The sequence below is a fragment of the Prionailurus viverrinus genome, chromosome A2, assembly GCF_022837055.1.
Source record: "Prionailurus viverrinus isolate Anna chromosome A2, UM_Priviv_1.0, whole genome shotgun sequence".
NCBI lineage: Eukaryota > Metazoa > Chordata > Mammalia > Carnivora > Felidae > Prionailurus > Prionailurus viverrinus.
This window is the reverse complement of record NC_062562.1, coordinates 109,591,773-109,618,049: the sequence shown is the minus strand read 5'-3', so window position 1 is coordinate 109,618,049 and position 26,277 is coordinate 109,591,773. Positions and strand designations below refer to the sequence as shown.

General features: G+C 37.9%; 1 protein-coding gene across 2 annotated transcripts in view; it reads left to right on the top strand.

The window, feature by feature from the left end:
* Positions 1-26,277, top strand: part of CRPPA (CDP-L-ribitol pyrophosphorylase A) — a 332,720-nt gene that overhangs the window by 108,251 nt on the left and 198,192 nt on the right. For both annotated transcript variants that reach the window (XR_007150469.1, XM_047850755.1), the window contains exon 5: positions 6,609-6,654. Coding sequence is in view for 1 of the 2 variants with exons in the window: in XM_047850755.1 (XP_047706711.1) it covers positions 6,609-6,654 (46 nt within the window). In the remaining variant the exon portion in view is untranslated. The remainder of the gene's footprint in view (positions 1-6,608; positions 6,655-26,277) is intronic.

Sequence of the window (26,277 nt, the reverse complement as noted above, 5' to 3'; positions counted from 1 at the left end):
AGCCCCAGTGAGCAGTTGGACTCTTGAATGTAATAAGGTTTGACTCATAATGACAAATTATTTGTTTTGGAGGGAATGAAGTGATAACACTCTCATACTAAAGCTTCCTGTGGAGGATGGAGTGTTTCACAGTGTGGCTTTCGTTTGTATAAAGGTGGAAATGTGTCGAACTGAACGATCTATTCTGGAATAGGGTAGGGTTGTTTTCTTTTTTCAAGTATTGCTGCTTTTGAAATATGGGATGAAAATTTATAAATGTCATAGTGATATTTGTATCTAAATCTGGTTAGGAAAGATTCATTTTAACTCTAAGATTTTATGAATCCAAAGGCATATTTCCCCATTGACTTGAAAACAAACCAGAAAGCAAACCTACTAAGTTCATTAGGTATTATGTATGTTAAACTGAAGGGCCTTGCTGCATTCTAAGATTGTCTCATACACACTTGAAATGTTCTGAAATTACAAAATATTGGCATGTCTGGATTATTGGCTGGTGGAGAAAATCCATGCAATATTATTGTTTTTTTAAGGGTATCCAAATGTCATCAATCCAGCAGGCAAATATTTTATTCATTCTGTGTATTCTTTTCTATATGTGGCTCTGATGGTGATGAACATATTGTGAGGACTGTGGTGTTTACCAAGTAGATGTTTTGTTCAAGATGCTGACTCCTATCTCTGTAAGGCCCCTTTTGACTGTGTGCTAAATAAATTTGTAGGCAGAGGGAGAAGGGAGTGAAAACTCGCAGACAACATGTTAACATAACACTCCCTGACCTCATTTTTGATGTCTTAGGGGGTGTGGTGATCTATCTCTGTGGGTGTTCAGAGCCTTTTTGAAACTTGTCAAGTGCCCTGAGATTTGCAGATGAAAGTAAAGTAACACATTGCTCTTGAAATTTTCCACTTGTTCCTCACCAATTTATTTCAATTAAAAAAAATAATTGTGAAATCTCATATTTCACTGCTTTCTCCAGCAACACAGTTTTAGCGCTCACATCTTGGTGCTTGGCTTCCCTTTCATGGGCACCAATGTCTGTGCCCAGAGTCAGGGATTGGCCTTGCCAAGTGCTTCTCATCATTCCCCTTGTGAGTCATTTCATGATGCTGTTACTGGTTAAAGTGTCCCCCACAAACTTATGTTCAAGTTTAACTTAACTCCTGCACTTGAGAAAGAGACCTTATTTGGAAAGTATCTTTACAGGGGACATAGGTGGCTCAGTCACTCGAGCATCCAACTCTTGATTTCAGCTCAGGTCATGATCTCATGGTTGTGAGTTCGATTCCTGCTTTGGGCTCTGCGCTGACCACACAAAGCCTGCTTTTGGGATCCTCTCCCCGCCCCTCCCCCCCACTCTGCCCCTCCCCTGCTCTTGCTGTCTCTCTTTCTTTCTAAAAATAAACAAACATTAAAACAAAAAACATCTTTACAGATCTAATGAAGTTAAGATGAGGTCTTAGTGTCATTGAGTAGGCCCTGAATTCAACAGAGAAGAATAGCCAAAGGGGGAGAGAGATAAAGGGAGGATGCCAGTGACTAATGATGGAGGCAGAGACTGGAGTGCTGCCTCTACACGCAAAGGAAAGCCAAGTGGGAAGAGGCCTGGAAGCATTCTTTGACACATCAAGCTTTCAGAGGGGGACATGGCCCTGCTGACATCTTGATTTGGGACTTCCTGCCTCCCGTACTGTGAGAGAATAGTCTCAAAGCCACCCAGTTTGTGGTTGGTTATGGTAACCCTGGGAAACTAATAAACATTCCACAAGCTTAGGCCCAGAGGGATCAGCCTTATAGTATCAGTTTACAAACCTGAAGGGATAGGGGGAAGCCCGTTTCTTTACAATGTTTGAAGAATGGGATCTTGGATTCTAAAAGGGTCCTTAACACAATGGATTGGGCAAAAAGTCTTTTAATGTCAGTGAGGATGTCTTTTATAGATACCACATTTCTTCTGTTGATGTGAAATTATTTTGAGTACAAATACTGTAGTTGTTGCAGCTTCTATGTTTCCTCTTCCTCCTGTCTCTCATTGTCTTCCTCCGCAACCCCCACCCGCAGCTTTTTTCTTGTTGCTGATATTTTCCTAGCTGTTGGTATCACCTTGTTGAGCATCTGGATGACATTGTGTGAACTGTCTTCAGTATAAAGGCTTCTCATTTAATTTTGAGGTCCTGGCATTTTGTCTGCGTAAAAGTTTTTCAGTTTCTCTTTAAACCAAAGCAATGGAATCTACACTTAGAACTTAGTGTTCTAATTCTATACTAGCACTAAAGATGCTGCCATTTTTTAAAAATATAGATCTGAAAGAATATTTAGTACAAGGAGGCTAAAACTGATACTGGAATCAGATGGCTGAGCCAAGTACCTGGCACGTGATTCACAAATCTTGACAGGCTGAAAAATGCATTTCAGGAGTCATTTTACAACCATAAAAAAGTAAGGCAAGGGAGGATTCTGAAACATGGATCCAGGATACATTTCCCTACCCCTCAGAAGTCAGGGAGTTGTCTCCCACCGTGATGTGAGGAGTGACTAGGCATGTCTCGTGCCTGTAGAACTCTTTGAACTGCCACCAGAAATCCCAAGAGGGACATTTTGTATTTTACATACTTTTTTGTAAAAGTAAATGCAAGAAGTAAATGCTCAGAGTTAGGCACCTCTCTTGGAGTAGCTCCTCTGTGGCCTGGAGGAAACATTTAAATCACCGTGCAGGGTAGAGGATGTCCCCCACTCCCTGGGACAAAGAAGAGAGCAGGACTGATTTCTGGAGTAGGAATTGGCTCTCTTCCTTTCCCTTGAGGGGTTGTGCCTTGCGAGGCCTTAGTGAACACATTATTACTTTTACAAAGTTTCATCTAGTAGACATAAGAACTTCTCCTTTAGTTTATAATTGTACCATATTTTTGTCCCAATATATTTAAATACATGCTCACTACACTATACAGACTAATTGAATAGGTTTTTTGTTTTTAAATGTTAGAACTATCCTTAAGGCATAAAAGATTTATAACCAGGTATTAAAGAAATTCAACTGTGTTCCATTGTCTGAAAATACTTGTTTAGGAGGAGCTTCTGAATTGTTTGAGTCATCACATATTACTGGAATAACTGACTTTTCAGGAATCCTTTTGATGAGAACTACCTTTTTTTTTTTTTTTTTTAAGATCCAAGTGTTCTGCCATCTTTGTTTAAAACAGAAGAAACAAAATAGTCTCACTTCTTAATTTCAAAAATGCAATGTGGTGACCTTGTTTATTTTCAGAGGTTTTCATCTAGTCATCCAGTGTAGACGAAAGAATATCTTCAGATAGATCCAATTGATGAAATAAATAAAATCAATATATCCCCAAATCCACATTTGTGTCTAATAACACACCATACTCTATTTTTAAAATTTATTGTTTTCAGGCTTCTAATCATTGCAGTGACATATTCATTTTCTTACAAGGTAAAAGATGGGAAAGATAGGGATTACGTGTTCTCTAATTTACCGAAGACGGTGGCCAACTGAACTGGGCACTGAGAAATCTAAATTCCTACATCGAGTGCTGACACTGAGCAACACAAGAAGGTGTGATGGTGGTGGTCTTGGGGACCCACCCTGAGGCAGCTGAGGGAGCCCTGGCCACGGAACCAGAAGACCACCGCTCTGGCTCTGAGTTTCAAGCTTCTTTTCCATGGAGTAGTTTTTTCCTGCAGTTACACACTTAGCTCAGATGAAATACTGCACAGAAGCACAAAGAAAAGAGACAGAATGGATAGCTGTGGGGCACATTCGGGGCCCTGAGCCTCAGGCGCACAGAGCACCTGCCCTGGTCTTCAGGCGGCTCCTGAGCCTCTACTGAGTGGTGTGAAAATGAGTGATGGAAGAGAGCCTCAATCCTCTGATTCACTTAAGGGTTGATGTTTTAAAGTAACGAATTTTCATAATGCATTGTGCAAGGTCAAAGGAAAACTACAGATCATGCTGACAGAAGGAAATCAACTTCAAAACTGATCTAATAAACTTTAGAAAATTAAAAAAATAAGGCAAGGGCAACCCATATTACGGTAAAAGTTTGACAGAAAAAGTATAACTCATCAGTTCAGAATTACAGCATTTTCCAGTACTGTTTGTTCCCTTTGAAGTACGTTAACTTTCAATTAGGAAAAAAAGAAAGCTATTTTTAAATGCAGTATTTTACGAGTTTGTGAGAAACATTTTGTACTTTATTTTCATTAAATCTGTGTTTGGTGAGAAGTGGAGTTCAAGTAGTAGATGTAAGGCATTATGTAGAAGATATTAGTAAAAAATAAAAGCTTTAATCTGTGTATAGTCAGTATCTACAGCCTACAAGAAAGAGTAGACAAAAGGAAATGGAGGAGTCTTTGTTGTTTATACGGTTAATGATTTAATAATAGTGGAGAAAGGACCTTTAGGTGATAAAAATGTGTGTCTTACTAAGATTGATTGCAATGCAAAACTTTTAAGTGTTGCAAGAATGCTAGAAAAGGGATTTTAGGATTTGAGACCAATTTTTCTGTAAGTTAAAAAAATGTGTCAAAATCTCCTTGAAAAAAAAAACAGTATAAGGTACTTTCATAGTTCCTCTATTTTAATTTTGAATGCAGTTTTATTCCTTATAGCAGGAAAGAATACAAAATGAATAATGGTAATTAGGCCGTTCAGGTCTAAGTTTGCCCTATGCAGCAGAAAATTATTACAGAAAAACACTAGTGTCTCATTTGAATTACAAATATTGAAGCCTGATTTTAGATACCTAGCTGACTTTGGGTTTTCAAGAACACAGAAGAAGAACTTACTTGATGCATTTCTTCTAAGAAAATTTCTCCACCAAAATGTTGTTTTCATAGGTTAAGGCATTTTGCTCCTTCTTTTCATTCTCTATTCCCAAAACAGAATAGGACCTAGAACATAGTAGTTATTTGATAAACTTTTGTTGAATGAATGAATGAGATCAATATAGTGTTTAATTTGGTGAATACATCTGTTTTGTATCCAGATAATGGAATTATATTGTGGATCAGGAACTATTGTACTAGTTTTGGTTGGTATATGCTTGTTTTGGCAATGATGTAGCAATGCCATATTTGACTTTAATAGTTTAGTTGAAGGCTCAAGCAGCTTTCTATCTTAGGTTAGTTACTACTTTTTGTTTGTTTTTTTAAGTGTATTATTTTGAGAGAGAGCAGGCAAGCCAGTGGGGGAGGGGAAGAGAGAGAGGGGGAGAGAGAGAGAGAAGCCCAAGTAGGCTGCTTGCTGTCAGTGCAGAGCCTGATTCCTGGCTGAAACCCACGAACCATGAAATCATGACCTGAGCCAAAGTTTGTCACTCAACTGACTGAGCCACCCAGGCACCCCTGTTAGCTACTACTTTAATTTTGAATTTTAGGGTATAGTTTTGCATCGGGATTTACCTACCAGGATAAAGGCATAGCAGGGGAGTCTATTTTGAGTAGAAGTGCCCTGAGCAACTTGGGCTGAACACAGTTTCTATAGAAGTCTAGTTATGAGATAATCTGAAGGAAAAGAAGTATGAGTAACAGATACAGAAATACACTAATTTGTTAAGGATTTTTCAAAGTGTGTTTGTAGACCCTTTTCATCAAAATCATCTGGGTACTTTAATGGTAAACTAACTCCTAAGCTTATAGTACTTATCAATGTAGTACTTAGCTTCTAGGTTTTTCAATTCTGATGTGAGAACTAATTCTGCAGACCCATACACCTGACAGGCTCTATTTGAACTCATGGCTGTGTTCTGGGAAGTATGTGCCATTGGACTAAAGCAGGTTACAGTTAGAAGGAGGATGTATATATGTTCTTAAGGAAAGATAATGATTGTTCTTATGTACATGATGGTACCATCTAGTCTCTATTAGATGCATATGTCAATAAAAAGCTTGAAACGTGAACCTTGTCTACATAAAGATCTCCGTTCAGAATGAAGTCTCTCTTAATGTGAATTAATCTTTTTTTAAAATTTATTTTTGAGAACGTGTACAAGTGGGGGAGGGGCAGAGAGGTAGAGACACGCAGAAGCAGGTTTCAGGCTCTGAGCTGTCAGCACAGAACCGCATGCGGGTCTTGAGCTTGTGAACCGCGAGATCATGACTCCAGCTGAGTCAGACGTGTAACTGACTGAGCCACCCGGGCACCCCTTAATGTGAATGAATCTTTGAGAATCATCTCATTTGAACTAAAAATGCAATTTTGTGATTTTTTTGTTACACATACTTTTCTTCCTTCCTTACACCATAAAACTTTACTATGAAACAGTAATAACCTCCAGTGCTGGTGCTTTTATTTAAACACTACCACGTTGTCTTGGAAATAGTATTTGAATTATATTAATAAGATTTTGGTAACCACTGCCACATAATATCTCAATTTAAAGATCTAAAATCCAATATTAAGCAGTTTGCAGAAATAGAATATATTTTTCTGAACTTGGTAATGTTGTTATAATTTATAAATTGTCCATAGTATGTGTTCATAGTTTCTCCATAATAATTTCCTTTGGGGCATAATTTTATTGCTCTCACATTCCTTCCTGGTCTGTTAAGTCTAATGACTTTTTTTTTTTTTTTTTTGGTCCTTTAGGTGACCTACAAACGAGATCTGTATGCAGCTGAATCGATTATTAAGGGTATGTTTGGCCTTGTGACTGTCAGTTCCTGTGTTTCAAAAATGTAAGCCAGTTTAGAATTTCTCATGACATTTTAAATCCCAGAATTCTCAGAAGTATAAATGCCTGTAGGCCACAGAGGTCTGTGATTTGGTGTTTTTGGAAAACAATTACATTTTGTGTTTCCTGCTTGTGAAATATCACTTATTATTTATGTCACATTAGTTTTAATTTTTATAGAGGAAATACTTAGAAAAGGATGGGACCCTGGGGCGCTTGGGTGGCTCAGTAGGTTAAGCGTTCAACTTAGGCTCAGGTCATGATCTTGCGGTTTGTGAGTTCGGGCCCCGCATTGGGCTCTGTGCTGACACCTCAGAGCCTGCAGCCTGCTTCACATTCTCTGTCTCCCTCTCTCTCTGCCCCTCTCCTGCTCATATTCTGTCTGTCTCTGTCTCTCAAAAATAAATAAACGTTAAAAAAAAATTAAAAAAAAGAAAAGGATGGTATCCTTATACTATTAGAAGTAAAAACTAATTTTAATTAACTTAGGATACTTACTTTTATGAAGAGGCCAGCTTCCACTGCACCCCTTAGAACACTGCCACACTAGTACACTGTATATCATGTTCGTATGAAGCTATTTTTCCCCCAACTAGAGAAGTAAAGCTAGATGATTTGTTAAATTTCAGTTTTGACAATAACTGTGATTTTGTTTTGGAATTTAGATACTACACGTGTAATAACCCCTTTATCATTGTTTTTCGTCTCCCATCTACACCAAGGTAGTTTATTTGATTATCAACAAATATTTGTTGTTGTGCTGAACACCGTGCTGGGAATGCACTGATGATGCACCAAGGACGTTGAGTGTGTATCTTGGCAGCCTCTGTCACTTAAATCAGTGTTTCTTAATCCTAGCACCCTTGGTATTTGACGTCAGGTAATTCTTTGTGGTGGAGACTGTTTGATCCGTGGTAGGTTGTTGAACAGCATGCCTGGCCTGTATTCACTAGGCACCTGAGGTACTCTTCCCCTGGATGCAACATCTAAGATGTATCTTGAGAGAATCACTGTTAGAAAACCGTTGTCCTAAGGGGCGCCTGAGTGGCTGGGTTGGTTAGGTGTCCAACCTCAGCTTAGGTTATGATCTCATAGTTCAAGTCCTGCATTGGGCTCTGTATTCACAGCTCAGAGCCTGGAGCCTGCTTCAGATTCTGTGTCTCCCTCTCTGTCTCTGTCTCTCTCTCTGCCCCCTCCCCCCCACACGCTCTATCTCTCAAAAATGAATAAATGTTAAAACAAATTAAAAAATCTGTGGTCCTAGCAAAAATTACAGTGCTAATCCTGAAGCAGGTGTGGTGCTTTACAGTCTGTTACTGACTCCTTTGAAATAAAGGATTGACCTGTGTGCTTAGGTTTTGACTGAGAGCTGAATGTCTGTATTCATGCTTGGAAGTTGAAAAAAAAAAATGCCGAATCTGAATTCTCAATGCATCCGTTATGTTAAGTAGGTTTTCCCCAAATTTTGAATTATCAATTGGCTTCCCATTCACAAAACTGAAATCTTTTCTCTGGTCATGACATTGTATGTTTGTAATTTACCCTTAAGGTTTTTGTCCTTCAAGAATATTGTGTTTCAAACCATTAATGTACCATTATTTATACATCTGTGTATCTGTGTATGCAAACAGATCATCTATAGCTGTAAATCAAAATGTCCACATGTATTTACACAATAAGCAGGCATTATGTAAACATTACTGTGGACAAGTTGGCTAAACCATGATGTGGTTACTTATGCTCTCAGCACATGGAAATAGAAAACTAGTCTGGTTTCCTTACACAATCATACCTTTGTTACCTAGGTAAAATGGACATGATTTACTTTGTGAGTAGTTGATAAGTGGTCCTACTGAGGATTCTACAAATTATATTTGCCTAGTGTTGATCAGATCAGGATTCTTATAAAAGTCTACATTTGAAGTATAATTGTAGGGATTACACTTTTGGAAATTGTATAGAGATAAATTGCTTTTCTTATTTACACAACATGTTTTAGTGTGCTATTTTTATTTTTATTTTCAGTAAAAAAATTTAATGTTTATTTTTGAGAGGGACACAGCATGAATGGGGGAGGGGCAGAAAGAGAGGGAGACACAGAATCCAAAGCTGTCAGCACAGAGCTTGATATGGGGCTCGAACCCATGAACTGTCAGATCATGACCTGGGTTGAAGTCGGACACTTAACTGTTGGAGCCACCCAGGTGCCCTTATTTTTATTTGTAAAGTATTTTTTAAAAAAGTAGTCTTTTATTCTCAGAGTAACTAATATGACTGGATGGAAAGAGCTCATCAATGATCTCCAAGGTTTTCCTTATGCTCTAGGGTTTGCATTTCTATCTTCCCAGGAGATTGTGATGTTGTGGATATACTGGGAGGGCCACTGCTCTGGGGCCTCCTCTACTCTCAGTGTGGGCTTCTAGATCAACAGAGTTGAGGTTACCTGAAAACTCGAATGCAGAATGTGTGACCCCACCACATTAAATCAGGATATGAATTTTAACAAAAACTCTGGATCATTAGTTTGTATGTTAAATTCTGGAAACATTCCTCTAGGCTGCTCTTGAGTCTTTCATAGATCATTTCTTTTCAGATAATATTATTACTGCATTAAGAGCTTGAAGTCTTACTGTACTTTATCAGCTCCAAATGCTTGTTTGCATACCTGAAATGGCTACGTACCTTTGTGACTTGCACTAATTCTAGTTCTGAGGCCTGATAGGAGAAACAAACATGTGTGACATAGGCCAACGAATACCCTTGGATTTGTTTAAATAAAATATGATATATAGTAGAGTGAGCTACATACTCATCTCTTTGCCTTTTCCTAGTAAATGTTCAAAATATTTTTCTAGACACTACTATAACATGGCATTTATTGGGTACTAACTTTGTGTCAGACAATGTTTAAAGCATTTCATGGGTATCATCTCTTGGTTCTCCAAGAACTTAATGATGTAAGTTGTGTCACTGTGTCCATATTGGAATAAATAATCAAGGGTTCTAAGCAAGTACTGCTTTAAGACAGAAAATAAATTCTTAAACCACAAGTTTCTATCTTCAGTAGTTTATCTCTTAATGCAGCTGTTGCCTCTTTTTTTGCTTATGCAGAGATTGTTAAAACTGTCTTCTCTGAAATTCTTGGACTGCATGTGTTTTGAAATTTGGAATACTGATTTTTTTTCAGAAGTTCATGCAGCACCCAACAAGTCACATCAGTAGTGGAGATTAAGGACCTTGCCACATAATGGAAATTAGGATGCAAGAATGTTTATATCTAGTACAGGAGTGAAGAGTATGAAGCATCTAGTCCAAATTCAGGTCTTATTTTACCACCAAATTTATATAGGAAAACCATGATTAAATTTGCTATTTTAAGGCAATCTTGGATTTCAGCATTGACCATTACTTGGTGTCATACGCTTCTAGATTGAACTCTGTGAAGATGAGAGGATGTCTCTTCTTTTTTCTTATGTAGCCTGTAACACTGAGTTTAACTGAATGGACTTGTATGTTGTAGGCTATGGCAAGGTTTTGTTCCTTCGAGTCGAAAATATTTAAATGATGGGGACAAGTGGCCTTTTTCTCCAACCATACCACTTTACCTGCTTCTGACAGGTACATATTGAGACCCCCATGTATCAGTCCCTATATTACATATATATTTTCTCAAAGATGATATAAAAGATGATATAAAATCACATGTATGACTTTTATGTCAAAGTTGAAAACCAGGGTTTGGAATAGATGGCACTTATAACATTTAAATACATTACCTCTTTTTTTTTTTTTTTAACTATAATGCTATAATAGAGATAATATTCCTCCCCTTTTGGAGATGAGTTAAACAGATGTTTAGATTTAGTACTTTTCTCTTGGTCACACAGTAAGAACAAGATGCACAATTTAAACCCAGTTCTCTTCTTGTCTTTAAGTCTGACTTTGCTCTGGGGCGTGGCCACTTGGCACCTCTGATTCATGAGTTACTCATGCTGAGTACTGTAGTGGATATTAGCTTCATTAGTGCTCTTTTAGCCAGGATAGCCTAGGGTTTATAAAATTCAGCCTATCCGAATCTGACTGTGGCCTGATGAAGAGTGTCCAACCACACAGTCGAAGGTGGACATGTTCTCTTATAGTGCTGCGCTAACCACACAGTGTATTCTTCTAGAGAGTGTGGGAAAAACATAAAACATAATACTAAAATAGTAGATTTCTAGACATGCCCAAAGGATAAGTAAAAATAAAAACTCAAAGCAATAGTTTCAAAATGATTGGTTGGTTACTGTTTAGTTTTGTTCTTTGTTAATTCTGGTAGTTGAATGTTCATCTAGCCATACCAGTTGTCCATTTCCAAGATGAAGGTTGGAAGTTTTCATTCTGTAAATCGTCCTTCCCCAGCTGCTTTTTCACTTGAATTCCAATCATTGCTGCTCAACAAATTACCTTCTGATGAAAGCATTTTCTTGTATAGGTATTTTAAGACTCTATAAAACATTTCTTGTTTTATGGCCTGTCTCACAAGTGCATTTTGTACTCCCCAATTTATTTCTCACTAGAATAACATCCATGTTTTGGTCCATCTGAATGTTTGTTAAAGTCCATTTTTTGTTGCTGTTGTTGTTGTTGTTCAGTGTGGGAATTTTTATGTAACTAACCTTAACCAAGCTTTTGACTAAAATTGTGGCTTGTAGCGTCTAGAAATTTGACTTCTATTTTTGTATTTTTAGATAAGTCGTATTTTGAGGTTTATTTTAGCATCAGTATATTTATATAGATTTGCATCTATAGTGAAGTATTTGATAATAGTAAATGTGTATATAAAGTGTTCTATTTGTTCACACAATTGTGTGTGTTGAAAATCATATAGTTAATCACAAATTTACTGTGAGGTAAAACAAAGCATCGTTTTTTGTATTTTGTTTTTTATAGTTAAAACAATTTTTTTTTAAATTTATTTTTGGGACAGAGAGAGACAGAGCATGAACGGGGGAGGGGCAGAGAGAGAGGGAGACACAGAATCGGAAACAGGCTCCAGGCTCCAAGCCATCAGCCCAGAGCCTGACGCGGGGCTTGAACTCACGGACCGCGAGATCGTGACCTGGCTGAAGTCAGACGCTTAACCGACTGCGCCACCCAGGCGCCCCTAAAACAATTTTTTTAAATGTGTATTTAAAGAGAGACAGAGAGCGAGAAAGGGAAGAGCAGAGAGAGAGAGGGAGACACAGAATCTGAAGCAGGCTCCAGGCTGTGAGCTGTCAGCACAGAGCCTGATGTGGGGCTTAAACTCAGTGACCAGGAGATTATGACCTGAGCCGAGGTTGGACGCTTCACTGACTGAGCCACTCAGGCATCCCTTAATGTTTTTATTTAGGTAGGGGGCATCTGGGTGGCTTACTTGGTTAGGTGTCTGACTTGATTTTAGCTCAGGTCATGATCTCATGGTTCCTGAGATCGAGCCCCACGTCATACTTCACACTGACGGCACAGACCCTGCTCGGGATTCTCTATTTCTGCACCTCCCCTGCTCACACATGCACTGTGTCTCTCAAAACAAATAAACATTTAAAAAAAAGGTACTTAAATTCCATTTAAACAGACAGTGACCATTAGTTTCATGTGTACAATATAGTGATTCAACAATTCCATACAACACCCGGTGCTCATCACAGCAAGTTCCATCCTTAATCCCCATCACCTATTTAACCTATCCCCCACCCAACTACCTCACCTCTCCTCTCATAACCATCAGTTCTCTATAATAATTAAGGGATTGTTTCTTGGTTTGTCTCTCTCTTGTTTTTCCTTTGCTCATGTGTTATGGTTTTTAAATTCTACATAAGTGAAATCATGTGGTATTTGTCCTTCTGTGACTTATTTCACTTAGCATAATGCTCTCTAGCTACAACCATGTTGTTGCAAATGGCAAGGTTACATTCATTTTTATGGTTGAATAATATTCTCTTGTATATATACCACATTTTTATCCATCAATTGATGGGTACTTGGACTATTTCATAGTTTGACACTTGTAAATAATGCTGCTATAAACAGAGAGGTGCATGTATCCCTTTGGATTATTGTTTTTGTATTCTTTGGATGAATACCCAGTAGTGCGATTGCTGGATCGTAGGATAATATTATTTTTAACTTTTTGAGGAACCTCCATACTGTTTTCCAGAGTGGCTGCACCAGTTTGCATTCCCATAAACAGTGCAAGAGGGTTCCCCTTTCTCCACACCCTCAGCAACACCTGTTGTTTCTTGTATTGTTGATTTTAGCCTTTCTGACAGGTGTGACATAATATCTCATTGTAGTTTTGATTTGTATTTCCCTGAATATAAGTGATATTGAGCATCTTTTCACATGTGCCATGTGAATGTCTTCTTTGGAGAAGTGTGTGTTCATGTCTTCTGCCCATTTTTAAATTGGATTATTTGTTTTTTGGGTGTTGAGTTTTATATGTTCTTTCTGTGTTTTGCATACTAGCCCATCATCTGACATGTCATTTGCAAATACCCTCTCCCATTCCATAGGTTGCCTTTTAGTTCTGTTGATTGTTTCCTTAACTGTGCAGTAACTTTTCATTTTGATGTACTTCCATGTTTATTTTTGCTTTTGTTTTCTTTGTCTCAAGAGACCTATCTAGAAAAAAGTTGCTATAGCCAATGTCAAAGAGGTTACTGCCTTTGTTCACTTCTAAGATTTTTATGGTTTCAGGTCTCACATTTAGGTCTTTAATTCATTTTGATTTTACTTTTGTGTGTGGTATGAGAAAATGGTCCAGTTTCATTCTTGTGCTTGTGTCTTTCCAGTTTTCCCAGCACGATTTGTTGAAGAGACTGTCTTTCCCCCTTGGATATCCTTCCTTTGTCAAACATTAATGACCATATATTTGTAGGTTTATTTCTGGGTTTTCTTTTCTTTTGTATTGATGTATGTGTCTCTTTTTGTGCCAGGACCATACTGTTTGGATGGCTACAACTTTGTAATATAACTTGAATTTTAGAATTGTTATACCTCCAGCTTTGCTTTCCTTTTTCAAGACTGATTTGGCTATTAGGGGTCTTTTGTAGTTCCATACATATTTTAGGATTGTTTGTTCCAGTTTTGTGAAAAATACTGTTGGTATTTTGATAGGGATCGCATTAATTGTGTAGATTACTTTGGGTAGTAGAGACATTTTAACAACTTTTGCTCTTTGAATCCATAAGCATGGAACATATTTCCATTTGTTTGTGTTTTCTTGAATTTCTTTCATCAGTGATTTATAGCTTTCACACTATGGGTCTTTCACCTCTTTGAGTTTATTCTTAGGTATCTTATTATTTTTTGGTGATGTTATAAATGGGATTTTAAAAAAATTCTCTTTCTGCTGCTTCATTGTTAGTGTATAGAAATACAACAAATTTCTGTATACTGATTTTGTATCCTGTACCTTTACTAAATTTATCAGTTGTAGCAGTTTTTTGGTGGAGTCTTAAGGGTTTTCTATATATATTATGATGTCATGTGCAAAGTTTGGTTTCTTCTTTACCAAAATGGATTCATTTTATTTCTTTTTGTTGTCTGATTGCTGAGGCTAGGACTTGAAGTACTATGTTGAATAAAAGTGTTGAGAGAGGATGTCCTTGTCTTGTTCCTGGTGTTAAGGGAAAAGCTGTCATTTTTTTGCCACTAGGGATGATATTAGCTCAGTTTTTTTCATAGATGTCCTTTATTATATGGAGGTATGGTCCTTCTAAACCTATTCTTTAAATTTTTATTTATTTTTGAGAGAGTGCAAGCGAGGGAGAGGTCGAGAGAGAGACACAGAATCCAAAGCAAGCTCCAGGCTCTGAACTGTCAGCATAGAGCCCAACACAGGGCTGGAACCCATGAACTGTGAGATCATGACCTGAGCCAAAGTTGGACACTTAACCAACTGAGCCACCCAGGTGCCCCTCTCTAAACCTCTTTTTGAGGGTTGTCATAAAAAGATGTTGTTCTCTGTCAAGTGTGTTTTTCTGCATCAATTACAATGATCTTATGACTCTTATCCTTTCTACTATTGATGTAATATATCACATTGATTGATTTGTGAATATTAAACCACCCTTGCAACCCGGGAATAAATACCACTTGATCTTGGTGAAAGATTTTTTAAAATCATTGCTAGCATTTTGTTGAGGATTTTTGTTTCTATGTCCATCAGAGATATTAGCGTTAGTTCTCTTTTCTTTGGTTTCTTTATCTGGTTTGAATATCAGGATAATGCTGACTTTGTAGAATTAATTAGGAAGTTGTCCTTATTTTTCTATTTATTTGAATAGTTTGAGAAGAGTAAGTATTAATTCTTCTTTAAATGTTTGGTAGTTTTCTCCTGTGAAACCATCTGGTCTTGGAATTTTGTTTTTTGGCAGTATTTTCATTACTGATTGAACTTATTTGCTGGTTATCAGCCTGTTCAATTTTTTTCAGTTTTTGTAGTTTATGTGTTTCTAGAAATTTCAATTTCTTCTAGGTCAACCTATTTGTTGGCATATAGTTTTTCATAATATTTTCTTAAACTTGTTTGTATTTCTGTAGTGTTGGTTGTTATTTGCTTTTTTGTGATAGTATTTTAGGATTTTTTTTTTCTTGAAGACTACTATAGATTTTATTTTTTTTTTCTTCCACAAACAGCTCCTGGTTCTATTCATCTCTTTTATTATTGTTTTAGTTTCTGTATCATTTATTTCTTCTCTACACTTTATTATTTCCTTCCTTCTGCAGGTTTTAGGTTTTTTGTTTTTTGTTTTCCTAGCTCCTTTAGATGTAAGGTTAGGTTTTTTGAGACTTTTCTTGCTCCTTGAAGTAGGCCTGTATTGCTAAAAACTTCTCTCATAGAACCACTTTGGCTACATCCCTAAGGTTTTGGACCATTGAGTTTTTATTTTCAGTTGTTGCTATGTACATTTATTTATTTATTTATTTATTTATTTGACCTTCTGGTTGTTTTATTTATTTATTTTTTTTAATATATGAAATTTATTGTCAAATTGGTTTCCATACAACACCCAGTGCTCATCCCAAAAGGTGCCCTCCTCAATACCCATCACCCACCCTCTCCTCCCTCCCACCCCCCATCAACCCTCAGTTTGTTCTCAGTTTTTAACAGTCTCTTATGCTTTGGCTCTCTCCCACTCTAACCTCTTTTTTTTTTTTTTCCTTCCCCTCCCCCATGGGTTCCTGTTAAGTTTCTCAGGATCCACATAAGAGTGAAACCATATGGTAACTGTCTTTCTCTGTATGGCTTATTTCACTTAGCATCACACTCTCCAGTTCCATCCACGTTGCTACAAAAGGCCATATTTCATTTTTTCTCATTGCCACATAGTATTCCATTGTGTATATAAACCACAATTTCTTTATCCATTCATCAGTTGATGGACATTTAGGCTCTTTCCATAATTTGGCTATTGTTGAGAGTGCTGCTGTGAACATTGGGGTACAAGTGCCCCTATGCATCAGTACTCCTGTATCCCTTGGATAAATTCCTAGCAGTGCTATTGCTGGGTCATAGGGTAGGTCTATTTTTAATTTTCTGAGGAACCTCCACACTGCTTTCCAGAGCGGCTGCACCACTTTGCATTCCCACCAACAGTGCAAGAGGGTTCCTGTTTCTCCACATCCTCTCCAGCATCTATAGTCTCCTGATTTGTTCATTTTGGCCACTCTAACTGGCGTGAGGTGATACCTGAGTGTGGTTTTGATTTGTATTTCCCTGATAAGGAGCGACGTTGAGCATCTTTTCATGTGCCTGTTGGCCATCCGGATGTCTTCTTTAGAGAAGTGTCTATTCATGTTTTCTGCCCATTTCTTCACTGGGTTATTTGTTTTTCGGGTGTGGAGTTTGGTGAGCTCTTTATAGATTTTGGATACTAGCCCTTTGTCCAATATGTCATTTGCAAATATCTTTTCCCATTCCGTTGGTTGCCTTTTAGTTTTGTTGGTTGTTTCCTTTGCTGTGCAGAAGCTTTTTATCTTCATAAGGTCCCAGTAATTCACTTTTGCTTTTAATTCCCTTGCCTTTGGGGATGTGTCGAGTAAGAGATTGCTACGGCTGAGGTCAGAGAGGTCTTTTCCTGCTTTCTCCTCTAGAGTTTTGATGGTTTCCTGTCTCACATTCAGGTCCTTTATCCATTTTGAGTTTTATTGTGAATGGTGTGAGAAAGTGGTCTAGTTTCAACCTTCTGCATGTTGCTGTCCAGTTCTCCCAGCACCATTTGTTAAAGAGACTGTCTTTTTTCCATTGGATGTTCTTTCCTGCTTTGTCAAAGATGAGTTGGCCATACTTTTGTGGGTCTAGTTCTGGGGTTCCTATTCTATTCCATTGGTCTATGTGTCTGTTTTTATGCCAATATCATGCTGTCTTGATGATGACAGCTTTGTAGTAGAGGCTAAAGTCTGGGATTGTGATGCCTCCTGCTTTGGTCTTCTTCTTCAAAATTCCTTTGGCTATTCGGGGCCTTTTGTGGTTCCATATGAATTTTAGGATTGCTTGTTCTAGTTGCGAAAAGAATGTTGGTGCTATTTTGATTGGGATTGCATTGAATGTGTAGATAGCTTTGGGTAGTATTGACATTTTGACAATATTTATTCTTCCAATCCATGAGCAGGGAATGTCTTTCCATTTCTTTATATCTTCTTCAATTACCTTCATAAGCTTTCTATAATTTTGAGCATACAGATCTTTTACACCTTTGGTTAGATTTATTCCTAGGTATTTTATGCTTCTTGGTGCAATTGTGAATGGGATCAGTTTCTTTATTTGTCTTTCTGTTGCTTCATTGTTAGTGTATAAGAATGCAACCGATTTCTGTACATTGATTTTGTATCCTGCAACTTTACTGAATTCCTGTATCAGTTCTAGCAGACTTTTGGTGGAGTCTATCGGATTTTCCATGTATAATATCATGTCATCTGCAAAAAGCGAAAGCTTGACTTCATCTTTGCCAATTTTGATGCCTTTGATTTCCTTTTGTTGTCTGATTGCTGATGCTAGAACTTCCAGCACTATGTTAAACAACAGCAGTGAGAGTGGGCATCCCTGTCGTGTTCCTGATCTCAGGGAAAAAGCTCTCAGTTTTTCCCCATTGAGGATGATGTTAGCTGTGGGCTTTTCATAAATGGCTTTCATGATGTTTAAGTATGTTCCTTCTATCCCGACTTTCTCAAGGGTTTTTATTAAGAAAGGGTGCTGGATTTTGTGAAAGGCCTTTTCTGCATCGATTGACAGGATCATATGGTTCTTCTCTTTTCTTTTATTAATGTGATGTATCACGTTGATTGATTTGCGAATGTTGAACCAGCCCTGCATCCCAGGAATGAATCCCACTTGATCATGGTGAATAATTCTTTTTATATGCCGTTGAATTCGATTTGCTAGTATCTTATTGAGAATGTTTGCATCCATATTCATCAGGGATATTGGCCTGTAGTTCTCTTTTTTTACTGGGTCTCTGTCTGGTTTAGGAATCAAAGTAATACTGGCTTCATAGAATGAGTCTGGAAGTTTTCCTTCCCTTTCTATTTCTTGGAATAGGTTGAGAAGGATACGTATTACCTCTGCTTTAAACGTCTGGTAGAACTACCCTGGGAAGCCATCTGGTCCTGGACTCTTATTTGTTGGGAGATTTTTGATAACCGATTCAATTTCTTTGCTGGTTATGGGTCTGTTCAAGCTTTCTCTTTCCTCCTGGTTGAGTTTTGGAAGAGTGTGGGTGTTCAGGAATTTGTCCATTTCTTCCAGGTTGTCCAATTTGTTGGCATATAATTTTTCATAGTATTTCGTGCTAATTGTTTGTATGTCTGAGGGATTGGTTGTAATAATTTCATTTTCATTCATGACTTTATCTATTTGGGTCATCTCCCTTTTCTTTTTGAGAAGCCTGGCTAGAGGTTTGTCAATTTTGTTTATTTTTTCAAAAAACCAACTCTTGGTTTCTTTGATCTGCTCTACAGTTTTTTTAGATTCTGTGTTATTTCTGCTCTGATCTTTATTATTTCTCTTCTTCTGCTGGGTTTAGGCTGCCTTTGCTGTTCTGCTTCTATTTCCTTTAGGTGTGCTGTTAGATTTTGTATTTGGGATTTTTCTTGTTTCTTGAGATAGGCCTGGATTGCAATGTATTTTCCTCTCAGGACTGCCTTTTCTGCGTCCCAAAGCACTTGGATTGTTGTATTTTCATTTTCGTTTGTTTCCATATCTTTTTAAATTTCTTCTCTAATTGCCTGGTTGACCCACTCATTCGTTAGTAGGGTGTTCTTTAACCTCCATGCTTTTGGAGGTTTTCCAGACTTTTTTCTGTGGTTGATTTCAAGCTTCATAGCATCGTGGTCTGAAAGTAAGCATGGTATAATTTCAATTCTTGTAAACTTATGAAGGGCTGTTTTCTGACCCAGTATATGATCTATCTTGGAGAATGTTCCATGTGCACTCGAGAAGAAAGTATATTCTGTTGCTTTGGGATGCAGAGTTCTAAATATATCTGTCAAGTCCATCTGATCCAATGTCTCATTCAGGGCCCTTGTTTCTTTATTGACCGTGTGTCTAGATGATCTATCCATTTCTGTAAGTGGGGTGTTAAAGTCCCCTGCAATTACCACATTCTTATCAATAAGGTTGCTTATGTTTATGAGTAATTGTTTTATATATTTGGGGGCTCCGGTGTTCGGCGCATAGACATTTATAATTGTTAGCTCTTCCTGATGGATAGACCCTGTAACTATTATATAATGTTCTTCTTCATCTCTTGTTACAGACTTTAATTTATAAAAAAATTTTTTTTTCAACGTTTTATTTATTTTTGGGACAGAGAGAGACAGAGCATGAACGGGGGAGGGGCAGAGAGAGAGGGAGACACAGAATCGGAAACAGGCTCCAGGCTCTGAGCCATCAGCCCAGAGCCCGACGCGGGGCTCGAACTCACGGACTGCGAGATCGTGACCTGGCTGAAGTCGGACGCTTAACCGACTGCGCCACCCAGGCGCCCCTACAGCCTTTAATTTAAAGTCTAGTTTGTCTGATATAAGTATGGCTACTCCAGCTTTTTTTTGGCTTCCAGTCGGATGATAAATAGTTCTCCATCCCCTCACTCTCAATCTAAAGGTGTCCTCAGGTCTAAAATGAATCTTTTGTAGACAGCAAATAGATGGGTCTTGTTTTTTTATCCATTCTGATACCCTGTGTCTTTTGGTTGGCGCATTTAATCCATTTACATTCAGTGTTATTATAGAAAGATACAGGTTTAGAGTCATTGTGATGTCTGTATGTTTTATGCTTGTAGTGATGTCTCTGTTACTTTGTCTCACAGGATCCCCCTTAGGATCTCTTGTAGGGTTGGTTTAGTGGTGACAAATTCCTTCAGTTTTTGTTTGTTTGGGAAGACCTTTATCTCTCCTTCTATTCTAAATGACAGACTTGCTGGATAAAGGATTCTCGGCTGCATATTTTTCTGTCTAGCACCCTGAAAATCTCGTGCCAATTCTTTCTGGCCTGCCAAGTTTCAAAAGAGAGATCAGTCACGAGTCTTATAGGTCTCCCTTTATATGTGAGGGCGTGTTTACCCCTTGCTGCTTTCAGAATTTTCTCTTTATCCTTGTATTTTGCCAGTTTCACTTGATATGTCGTGCAGAAGATCGATTCAAGTTACGTCTGAAGGGAGTTCTCTGTGCCTCTTGGATTTCAATGCCTTCTTCCTTCCCCAGTTCAGTGAAGTTCTCAGCTATTATTTCTTCAAGTACCCCCTCAGCACCTTTCCCTCTCTCTTCCTCCTCTGGGATACCAATTATGCGTATATTATTTCTTTTTAGTGTATCACTTAGTTCTCTAATTTTCCCCTCATACTCCTGGATTTTTTTATCTCTCTTTTTCTCAGCTTCCTCTTTTTCCATAACTTTATATTCTAGTTCACCTATTCTCTCCTCTGCCTCTTCATTCCGAGCCGTGGTGGTTTCCATTTTGTTTTGCATCTCGTTTAAAGCGTTTTTCAGCTCCTCGTGACTGTTCCTTAGTCCCTTGATCTCTGTAGCAAGAGATTCTCTGCTGTCCTCTATGCTGTTTTCAAGCCCAGCGATTAATTTTATGACTATTATTCTAAATTCACTTTCTGTTATATTATTTAAATCCTTTTTGATCAGCTCATTAGCTGTTGTTATTTCCTGGAGATTCTTCTGAGGGGAGTTCTTCCGCTTGGTCATTTTGGATAGTCCCTGGCGTGGTGAGGACCTGCAGGGCACTTCCCCTGTGCTGTGGTGTATAACTGGAGTTGGTGGGCGGGGCCGCAGTCAGACCTGATGTCTGCCCCCAGCCCACCGCTGGGGCCACAGTCAGACTGGTGTGTGCCTTCTCTTGTCCTCTCCTAGGGGCGGGATTCACTGTGGGGTGGTGTGGCTCGTCTGGGCTACTTGCACCCTGCCAGGCTTGTGATGCTGGGGATCTGGCGTATTAGCTGGGGTGGGTAGGCAAGGTGCACAGGGGCAGGAGGGGCAGGCTTAGCTTGCTTCTCCTTAGGTGATCCGCTTCAGGAGGGGCTCTGTGGCAGCGGGAGGGAGTCAGATCCGCTGCCGGAGGTGTGGCTCCGCAGAAGCACAGAGTTGGGTTTTTGCACAGAGTGAGCAAGTTCCCTGGCAGGAACTGGTTCTCTTTGGGATTTTGGCTTGGGGATGGGCAGGGGAGATGGCGCTGGCGAGCGCCTTTGTTCCCCACCAATGCCATGTACTTTTAAATTTATTATTTTATTTCTTCGTTGACCCATTCATTGTTTAGTAGCATGCTGTTTAACCTCCATGTATTTGTAGTCTTTCCATATATATATATATATATATATATATATATATATATATATATACTTATTTATTTGTGTGTGTGTGTGTGTGTGTGTGTGTGTGTGTGTGTGTGTGTGTGTGGTTAACTTCTAATGTCCTAACATTGTGGTCAGAAAAGATGCATGGTATAACTTCAATCTTCTTGAATTTGTTGAGGCTTGATTTGTGGACTAATATGTGATGTATTCTGGAAAATGTTCCATGTGTACTTGGAAATATTTTGCATCCTGCTGTTTTAGAATGCAGTATTCTGAGTATATCTGTTAAATTCATCTATTCGAGTATGTCATTGAAAGCCATTGTTGTTGATTTTCTTTTCGGATGATATGTCCATTGATATCAGTGAGGTGTTAAAGTCCTCTACTATTATTGTATTATTATTGATTAATTCCTTTATTTTTGTTATTAACTGTTTTATTATTTGGGTGCTTCTATGTTGGGTGCATAAATATTTACAGTTGTTATATCCTTGTGTTGGATTGTTCCCTTTATTATAGAAGGTGTCCTTATTTGTCTCTTGTTACAGTTATTGTTTTAAAGTCTATTTTGTCTGATACAGCGTTGTTACCCTGGCTTTCTTTTGACACCTATTTGCATAATAGGTGTTTTTCTACCCCCTCACTTTCAATCTGCAAGTGTCTTTAGCTCTAAAATGAGACTCTGCCAGACAGCATATAGATGAATGTTTGTTTTGTTTTGTTTTGTTTTGTTTTTAAAAACTCCATTCTGTCACCCTGTATCTTTTTGGTTGGAGAATTTAGTCCAGTTACATTCAAAGTAATTATTGATAGACATGTATTTATTTCCATTTTATTATTTGTGTTTGTGGTTGTTTCTGAAGATTTTCTCTGATCCTTTCTTTCATGGTTTGTTGATTTTCTTTAATGATCCATTGGTATTTCTTTGTCTATATTCTTTACATATTTATTAGTGGTTTTTTAAATATGGTTACCATTAGATTTGTGTATGACTTCTCCTGCATTTGTTGGTCTGTGTTAAGTTGGTGGTCGCTTAAGGTTGAACCTATTTTTACTTTTGTCCTCCCCATATTTTGGGTACATGTTGTCATATTTTACTTTATTTTGTGAGTTTCTTGACTGAATTTTTTAAACAAATATACTCATTTTTACTTCTTTTGTTTCCTACCTTCATACTGTCACTTTGGTCTCCTTTCTACTCAAAGAGTCCCCTTCAATATTTCTTGCAGTACTAATTTAATGGTCATGACCTCGTTTAGTTTTTGATTGTCTGGGAAACTTTGTGTCTCCTATTCTGAATGATAGTCCTTCTGAATAGAGTATTCTTGACTGCAGATTTTTCCCATTTAGCGCTTTGAATATATCATGCATCTCCCTTCTGGCTTGCAAAGTTTCTGCTCAGAAAGTCCCTGTTAGCCTTATTGGTTTTCTGTTCTATGTTACTGTCTTCTTTTGTTTTGATGTTTTTAATTTTTTGTCTTTATCATTATATTTTGTGAATTTAATGACAGTGTTTCTTGCTGTGGATCTGCTTTTGTTGATTTTGTTGAGGGTTCTCTTTGCATCCTAGATCCAGATAATCTGTTTTCTTCCCCAGAGTATGGAAGTTTTCAACTACTATTTCTTCAAATAATTTTTTCTGCCTCCTTTTCTCTCCCTACTTCTTGGACTCTTGTAATATTATTGCCATTACATTTGATTGAATCACTGAGTTCCCTAAGTCTATTCTCATGTGGTATAAGTCTTTTTTTGTCTATTTTTTAAAATTTTATTACTTTGCATTACTCTGTTGTCTTTGTCATTCATTTGTTCCTCTGCTTCTTCCATCCTGCTGTTCATTCTATCAATTGTATTTCTCATTTCTTGTATTGAGCCCTTTATATCTCTTTTCTTATTCCTTTGTGTTAAGGGTCTCACTGATATTTTCCACTGTTTTCCTAAGTCTAGTGAGAATCCTTAGGATCCTTTACACAATCCTTCAGGCGTGTTATTTATATCTATTTTGCTTAACTATAAGTCATGGCCTTGTCCTGTTCTTTGACTGGGGATGCATTTCCCTGTCTTCTCATTTTGTCTAAGTCTCTGTGCCTGTTTCTCTGTGTTAGGAAAGTCAGCTCCATCTCTTGTTCTTGAAGATAATGGCCTTATGAAGAAGAGGTCCAGGAGTGCCCTTTAGTGCAGTCCCCCTGTTTCTAGGACCTAATGTTTCCGGGAGTGTCTCCACTGTATGCTCTGTGCACTCTGCTATTTTGTCCTGGCCACTTTATCCTTCAGGCCGGTCATCTGTGGAGGCTTTCTTTGCCTGATGTGGGCAAGATTTGGTCCCTTTCCAGAATGTGGTGCTTTAAGTAGCTGTGTTCTGGTCTGCTTGTGATGAGATCTGTTGCCACCACTGCCAGAAGTGAGGCTCTGCACAACCCTCGAATCAGGAGGTGTGATCTGAGCAGGGATTTGAGCTGGTCTTCTGGGGGATGAGGCCTGCTGTGCTGGGACTCAGGCAAGTGAGACTGGGAAGTATAGTTGGATGGGAGTATGGGGGAGGTAAGCTTGGTGTAAGCTAGTTAGGTGGAGGTGTTGCCTTAGTTCCTGCAAGTGGCTCTGTGGTTATGCTGAGTGATGCGGTAGGAGTGTGATGCCTCCAAGTTCCTTTGTTCCTGGAGGAGTCTGTCACTGAATGCTGCCTCTCTAGGTAGTGCTCTGAGATGAGCAATTAACCTCCCCACTGTGTGCCCCAGGCACTCTTCTGGTCCCTCTTTTCAAGATGCCTATCCATGTATTGTTTGCTAATCTTCTCTCTAAAAGCAGAGCAAAGCCGTCAGCCACACCCTCTGACCTTTAAAACTCCAGGCTTTAAACTGGTTTAAGCTGGTTTGCAGAAGTCAGGAAATTGGACCCTCTTGCTTTCCAGGCCAAATGCTATAGGGATTCCCATCACCATTTTACTGCTCCTTTTTCTGACGTAAAGAGTGAAATTTAAAACAAACTTTGCTAGAGTAGAGTCATTAAACTCAACAAGACATTGAACTTACGCGCTAAGTTTGTAAACATCTTCTTAATGAAGAGGTATTACACTTTACAGAAGCTGGTTAAGCCCACCCAAGCCTGCTTTGCTTGCTCAGATGTCCCCAAACTATTAGTGTTAACAGATGCCAGCAGTAACATACTTAATCTAGATTTACATGACATACAGACAATCCCAACCAACACTTAATTTAATAGGCCGAGTGACCTTATCTTGGCAAAAGGAGCAATATTCTAAGATTTTCGCAGAACATAACCCATAGAATATTTATTTATTTATTTATTTATTTATTTATTTATTTATTTTTATTTAACTTTTTTTTTTTTTAATGTTTACTTATTTTTGAGAGAGAGAGAGAGACAGAGCATGAATAGGGGAGGGGTGGATAGAGACAGAGGGAGACCCAGAATCTGAAGCAGCGAATCAGGCTCCTGGCTCCTCACTGTCAGCACAGAGCCTGACGTGGGACTCCAATCCATGAACTGCGAAATCATGAACTGAGCTGAAGTCGGATGCTTAACCGATTGAGTGACCCAGGCACCTCTCCTATAGAACTTTTAAATAAGAGATTGCATTTATTTTGTAGCATAATCTTTCTGATCTATCATAACCTATCTAATCTTTGAATATATTTAATTTTGTGGTTAACAACTGTTGAAAAATAGTATTTTATTCTTTCTTGGTTATAATTGTACAAACCTAAGTAAGTTTGTGTTATTAAAAAAAGCCTCATGGTGCCTCTTGTCATAAGATGGTTTATGTAAACATGGAAAAACAAAATAATAAAAAAGGAAAATTTAATTTTTACATGGCTTCAGTTAATATTAATTAAAAATAGCTAATGTTTACCTAAATTTTCATGTCTTACCAATCATTATCTAGTGTTTTCCATTTGTTAAAGTAAATTGACTTTGATTGCTCGAAAACATCTATTCAGAAACAGACTTTATTCTGAAAATACATTTTTTTCAACGTCACTGATAAAGGCAATTCTTTTACTGTTGTGCTTTTTTAACACGTAAGCTATAAAACCCATAAGCCTGCTTTTTTATGTTTCATACAGTGTTTTAGAAAATTATCCCAGTAGGCAAGCAGTTGAATCATCTTGTGCTTACACATTGAAAGTAGCTTATACATTAAAACTGGATTTGACTGCATGGAACAAGGTAAAATTACATGTGAATAAAATTCAGTGTTACTGAGAATTAGGGAGACTCATTGTGATAATATGTATTTTATGCATATGCAGAAACTCATGTCAATATATTTTTGATTTTTTTAATATTTACCCTTAAAGTCATGGCATCTTAAGTGTAATGTATTTTTAGGTTTTTAAATCAAATTGAAAGAATGAGAAACTTTAAATCAGGTTTTCTACATCTGTAAGAGGACAATGCTCTGCATCTGTAGTATGTCTTCAGCAGGTTTTTCTTGTTAAATACCCAGTGATGGCACCATTTATGTCATTAACCATGCTTTTGTACAATGCAAAGTGACAGCTAAGATTTACATACAAACTGTAATTTTTGATGTATCTGGCTTTTCACTGTGATTATTCATTTTCCACATTTTCACATTAATACTGTAACTCCTTTATACATAATAGTTTTTGTTCTTCACTGTCTTGTAAGTAGTACTGTGACTGTATCTTACGAGAATCTGTAAGAACATTTGCGTCAAACTTTAATTAGTTAGAACAGGAGGGTTGCAAATGATTTAATAGCAGTTTGGTTTCCT